Source organism: Artibeus jamaicensis, unplaced genomic scaffold, assembly GCF_021234435.1.
Source record: "Artibeus jamaicensis isolate MK-2021 breed Jamaican fruit bat unplaced genomic scaffold, CSHL_Jam_final contig_1832, whole genome shotgun sequence".
NCBI classification, from domain to species: Eukaryota; Metazoa; Chordata; class Mammalia; order Chiroptera; family Phyllostomidae; genus Artibeus; species Artibeus jamaicensis.
In genome coordinates, this window is record NW_026521362.1 from 4,435,671 (window position 1) to 4,442,297 (window position 6,627).

A 6,627-nucleotide genomic window follows, 5' to 3' on the forward strand; every position below is an offset into this window, starting at 1 on the left:
TCCTGAAGGGAAAGAGGATAGATGAACTATATCCACTTTTCAAAGATTGTTTCTCACAAATAATGCATTATTATTTTTGTTTGAATTTTTCTTCACCCTAAGAACTGCACTACTCATAAATCTTGAATGTTTGTACTAAGCATACTGTTTTCTAACATAAAGCACTCATAGGACAACTTAGAATCTGCAAAATTAGCAAGAAATACAGTACTTATGAAATGAACGCCTGGCTTCTATTAAATGAAAAGAGGATGTTTCATAAGAAACTGGTATATATCATTGTCCCCGACTTATAGGTTAATGTTTACTAAAAACCTCATTCAAAATTAAGGATCTCTCCTAATACAACCAAGGTATATACTTAGTGCAACCCACTGGTAGGCTTTGGGGAGAGAGGTAGTCGGCCATTAAACTATGGTGATATATCTCTGTGAAGGAGATTTGGATTTTCCCTCCCCAAAAGTTCCTTACTGCGTAACCTTACCTTTTGAGTACTACCGTGAAATGTAATGGTGTTCAATGTCTTTTCAGGGTAACTGGGATACTTCTGGCAGTGAACTGAGTGAAGGGGAGTTGGAAAAGCGCAGAAGGACCCTTTTGGAGCAACTGGATGATGATCAATAAATTATACCAAATATATGTTTACAGTATGATTTAAAGTCTAATTCAGACCAAGGACTCTATTTTATGTTCAATTGAAATAACACTGGGTTTTAATTATATCACAGGAAAAAAAAGTGCATTTAAGTATTGTTATTGTGGACTTTATAAAAGCAAAGGAAACTGAAAATAACTTTTGATTCTGTATCAAGAATCATATTTTCATATGGTCATAACTGTTTTTCTGTGACCCTTTCACAGGGCACTGCAGGATGGATTAAAGGTGGCAATTTACTAATAACTGCAGATGTCTCTACTTTGTTCTAAAGTCTAAGTCATTAAGATGATTTGATTAACTTTATGGAAGTTGGATTTTGAAAATATAATGAAACTTTTTTTGATATTTAGTTGTACCAAAAAAGCACCAGCAACTGATAAACTACTTTTTTTGTGCACTACCCAACTGGTTGGAGCTAATCTGATCTTTTATGGTGAACCCAGAAATAGGTATTCTTAATGGAAACATGGTAGACCCTTAACTACAGCGGTGCCTGTGAGCACTGCTATAATAATAAAGCCACCATTATTTTTTATGAAACATCTGAATACATTTTAAAAGGCTATTGTGAGGGCATTATTTTGAGGTGATGTTTTAAACATTAACATCAAGTCAAATTGTAGATTAGTTTAAATATATTGCCTTAAGGACCTACTAAAGAATGTGCCACCAAACTGAGTGATAGTTGCAATATCCTTGTCTAAAACAAAAATCAATGTTGACTTAAACATTTTCTTTAACAATTGTCTTTTTTTTTTAATTCGATCTTTCTCTTGCTTTTTTCTTTGAGGAAGTCTTTTACCTTCCCTATTCACTGAGAAGTATTGACTTCGTGGTACACATTCTAAAGCATTTCTGATTTGAATATTTTTGTACATTTTTATCAATTATTAAACCTTCTCTTCTAGTGTGTACTAGTATTTATTTCTACGTAAACTATTCAGCTCTTTTAAAAAATGTATGATCATTTAAAGATAAACTAAATCTCTGAAATTTTGCTTCTTCTTACCCACCCACATAGCTAAGTCACTTTCCTTTTTTAATACAATCAGTGCATTTGAGGCCCCTATATTTGTTTTTGATCTGTGAATTTATGCAGAATATTTCAGAGAGGCCATGGTTTGAGCTAGAATACTTTTTACATGCTAACTTTTGAAGGTTGGTAATGTAAATTTATACTATATTCCTTCAGTGCAGGATTTTTTTTTTTTTTAAATAGGAAATTTTAGCACGTAGTCTTTGGTTTACCTTAGTTTTTTGTTGTTGTTGTTTTGGACACTTTGAGCAATCCTATTTCAAGTTGGGATTTAAAAGAACAAAATGTTCATTCTATTTTTTCTTCAGCACCCTAATGAATTTGAAGTGGGACTGAACAGGATGACTCTTTCCCCATCTTTGCTCCCTGTTTCAATTAAATCTGTCCACTGTTGAAAACTTAAAAAAAAAAAAAAAAAAAAAAGGTGGGAGGGGTGGGTAGGGAGGTTTCTCAACTTCTTGCTTTTCTGATGTGAAATATGAACAGACTTTGTAGAAAGTGAGAACCATTATTTTTAGAAAATGTGAAGTAATCAAGTTGCTTGCTTGAGTCCCCTATTGTATATTAGAACCAAAACATAACTACTTAAACAGGGATTCACCTACACTTAATTTTCAGAGGTCCCATTGTAATATTGCCAATCATGTCTAACATATGACATGGAAGTCAGTGGTAAAATCTTTAAAATAATTATATGATACTGGCAGAAATACTAGTGATGTTTCACAAGAGAATTTAGAATCTGTAAAATGTTTTAATTCTATGAATGATGATTTTTTTAAGTACAACTTCAAAGTTTTGATTTTTCTATTTAAATAAAAAACTATTGATGTGTTTTAGCATGTCCTCAAAATAAATTTCTGTACTTCTTACACTGTCTTATCACCACCTCAAAACCCTATAGGACAATACAAATTCAAGTTTCCCTATAGCTCACCCATGAAAATTATTTGACCTAAAATGAAACTGGTGAACAAGTTACAACATCCTTGTTATAAAAGATGGCATTAACATGGCTATTATAATCCTTGTCTAGCAGCCTTCGATGATCCCATCAAAAGAGATTTAGTTGCCAGAAAAATACTGTCCAATCTGAAGGCACAGGTGATGGGAAGAATCTAAATATTTTTTTAACCAATTAGATTAAAGATTTAAGTTTCAGAATCTTCATACAAGAACAAGTTTCAAATGTTCTCTTATCAGAAAACAAAGAACATTTATTCTCTGGTAATAGCTAAAATGTCTTAAAGTGCTGATTCCATTAGAACTGAACAGATGTTGAAACATTTTGAACAAATGTGTTCAGACAGGAAAGCATGTTTATTTTCAGCTAAGGGGAATGTCTACTTTTCAAGTAAGTCTCAGTCGTATGTAAATGTTGAGGGTTCATCTTCCCTCATTATCATTAATAGGAATTACTAGGTTAAATTCACTAATACATTTAATTTCACAACAGTCAAAAATAGCAACTTCTAGTACCTGATGTTTCTATTTTCTCTGGTCTATAATTCCTATGTGGGAAAATTGAATTTGTATGAAAAGTTAATTTAGTCAATCAAGTATGAAGCATTCATTGCACTTTTGACAAGTATATTTAAATAGCTTACTGCTTTCAAATTTTTTAAAAGGCCCACTTTTTTTTAAACATAGTGATGGCATTTTGTTATTATTACCCGAAAGTAGCTTCACCATATAGATTATTCATGTTTCTCAACAGTAAAAATACTTTCATGCCTCCCAGTAAATCTGAATGTGATCAGAATATCATAGCTCTTTGACTTTTGCTAATTGAGCCTCATAATACTATAAAATGAAGGATTTGTAAGGCCTAGAGCAAGGCAATCTTAATTCACAACTGTAGAGCAAAGGGAATAAACATTCCTCAAACATTTCTATACATTTCATGGAAACAATGTAAGTTTTCATTCTGTTACCAAAGGGCTTTTTCAAAGGGCTTTTTGTCCTGTTAAGAAGCACTAGCCTTAGATGACTCTGGTTTTCTTCCACTGTTAAGGGTCAACTGAGTGCCGACTAGGCAGCCACTTTTATTTTTTCATCCAAAAGGGGGTGGCCCTTTTATACACAGGCCTTTTTTAAGCCTAGATGCTATTTAGGAGAGAGAACAGTGTCCAATCAGATAATACAATGTATAGGCTATTAAGCATATTATGTAATTTAAAAGCAAAATAAGGCAAAGCACAAAATTACTTATATCTTAAATCTGAGACTTTTCCTTTGGGAAAAGTATCTCAGTAGGAGGTAGAATTTTAATGCTTTCACGTTCTCTAGGTAAAACCACTGATTTCACATAACTTTTATGAAATTGTTTTAGTAGGTTTATAGTAATAGGCTCATAATCTATCTCATTGTATAGTTCTGGTATTACCAGTCTAATAATTCTTACCTTCCTTATTAATTCTTACCTTGCTTTAAGTTTTCAATTATTTTGACTTCATTAGTCTAGTTCCTATTTGTTTTCATTCACTGCTGTATTCTTGGCTGAGAACAGTGCCTAGGACACTGTAGGCATCTGCTGAATGAATGTAAAAACATTAGTTGACAGGTACTAAAGGGCTTGAAAAAGGACCATGGCAGTAAACCACACTAACCCACGACTACAGCCACGTGCAGGATGCAGTGCACTGAGGTGGCTGTGCCTTACTTACCATCACTTCAGGAAAATTCAAAGGCTTACCCGAATATGTAACTTCCACGTGGTTTTTTAATAGGAAAGGAAACCCCCTGATGATTTGAAATACATCTTCGTTGTAACTATTAAGTTAATATACAACCGTAGTTCAAAAGTAATTTATTTGAGAAGTTAACAATCAGCTAGATCAGAATTGGTCTTTCAAGGCCCTAAGGGACACAATAGCAAGCTTCCTGTTAAAAATAGAAGCCAAGAACTAACCATTTCAGGCTGTTTTTGACAAAGGGATGAATAATGGTGATGTGACAGGCATTCAGATGTTATTGGAGCTGACTTAATGCTGAGGTGGGAAGTGAGGAGATCTGCTGCAGTTACCACACTCCCCCCCAGTCCTTCATTTTATTTAGCTTGTCTACCTGGCCTAAATTATTTAATTGCAGTAGGTTATCTACGCTTTTACTTTTTATTTTGTTACAGTTGACATGCATTATTAATTTAAGGTGTGCACCCCAGTGATTAAATATTACATAAACTTACTATATAAAAACAGCTTCTGTGACACAGCAGGATCTAAGTCAAAGCCATCTCGTTAGTGACTGGTAATTGACTGAATGGATAATTGCTTTGGGTGTCAGGTTGATGTTTGCGTTTCCGGGCCACTAGCTAAACTCCCTCAACCCCAGTTTTCAGTAATGGACTATGAAACAAAACACTTGCCTATTCACATCAGATTCAAAGTAAGCCATTTCTTGATGCCCTTTTATGCTAACCCTTTGGGGTATCTCAATGTGCTATTTATAAACATTCTTTTTTCAGTCCTTCCTGCAAACTTTTTTGGTAGGTGTTGGTCTCATGCCTACTACCTACCTCCTCGACTAAACTTAAGACTTGTTCTGAAAGGTGAGTCATAGAGAACAAGGTTTCTATGTTCTGTGTAATTACCAGATTTTCTCTTCTATTTATATGTTGTTTTGATATAAAGAACTTCAGTTATATAAAATTAGACCTTTTGTAAATAAACATAATTTATTAGAGAAACGGCATCTACTGAATAAGTTGTCTCTGTGCCAACTTTTACCTTTGTGCACCCCTCACGCAGCAGCTGTGTTGTGAGATGCTAGATGCCCACCCTCTGTTTTCTCAGTGTAATACCTGCTTTTCTCTGTAAAAAGATAAAAAAGTATATTAATAGTTGCTAATGCATTTGTTTTTTTGCTTCAGTTTTTTTTCTCTTGGAAATAGATGGGGTATAAGGTTTAAACAAAATGGAAAACTAGCGATACTTTTTGTATGGACTGGGAGGACAGTATATCTTTGCAGACATGTTTGATCAAATTTAGGAACCATGTATTAGGGCTAATAAGAGTTTATCAAATACTAAAATCAGTAGGTATGTGAATGATGCAGTTATAAAAGCATGCTATTATAAAAGCATGTCTTTTATAGTAATATAGTACAAAGTTAGATAATTCTACAAAATCCAGTGTGTTGAACCAGCAAGGCCCATTCTGTGTAGAGCAGTGCTGAGTCCGCAAGGTCCCTGGGCACTCGACTGCAGTCGATCTGAATGGACGAGGACTTAGATTTGGGAGTGGGGGGCTTAATTCTGGATCATTGGTAAACATCTTAAAAAAGGGATGCTACTGGTATATAATGTCCCTTAAACCTAACCATCTCTGCCTTATTTGAACTTACTGCTGTAGTTTGGGTTTGAATACTTTCTGAATTTGTGGAATATTAAAAACATTACTTCTTTTACCATGAAGCACTTTGCCCTGGTACAAAACAAACTAGAGATTCTGACTAACTGCAGAATTGATCCCTCCCCATAAGATAAAGCTTCAGCTACCTTTATTGGTGCAGTAAAAAGAGCACTGAATTGGGAGCAAAGACCTAATGTAACAATGTCTTAAAAGACTAAACCCCTCTAAAGTGTTTTTAAGCCATTTATACAGTATTCTAAAATACTAAATTTCCTTACTTCCCTAAAAAATATACTGACTTGGGAGTATCATTACAGTGATAAGTGGAAAGAATAAATTAGTTTAATTTTCAGAGACGTCTGTCCCTCACAACCATTATCTGTTTGGTTACTTCATTCCATATAGCAAGTAGTGAAGAGTTTGCATGAGAAGGGATTTTAGTTAAAGTTTACCACACAGATTTAGATTCTGAGTCTAAGCACCAAGACACACCTGTTTATAGAAAAGATAAAGGCTATTACAGAGAACTGGCAAAATCAAAGAAGCATACCATTGAAAGACTACAACATATTACAGGATA

At 34.1% G+C, this 6,627-nt stretch overlaps 1 protein-coding gene across 11 annotated transcripts in view; it reads left to right on the forward strand.

The window, feature by feature from the left end:
* Positions 1-2,533, forward strand: part of PRPF40A (pre-mRNA processing factor 40 homolog A) — a 62,013-nt gene extending 59,480 nt beyond the window's left edge. For all 11 annotated transcript variants that reach the window (XM_053671671.1, XM_037157018.2, XM_053671678.1 and 8 more), the window contains one exon: positions 532-2,533. In XM_053671671.1, the coding sequence (XP_053527646.1) occupies positions 532-624 (93 nt within the window). In that variant the 3' untranslated portion in view covers positions 625-2,533. The remainder of the gene's footprint in view (positions 1-531) is intronic.
* Positions 2,534-6,627: the final 4,094 nt, after the last annotated feature.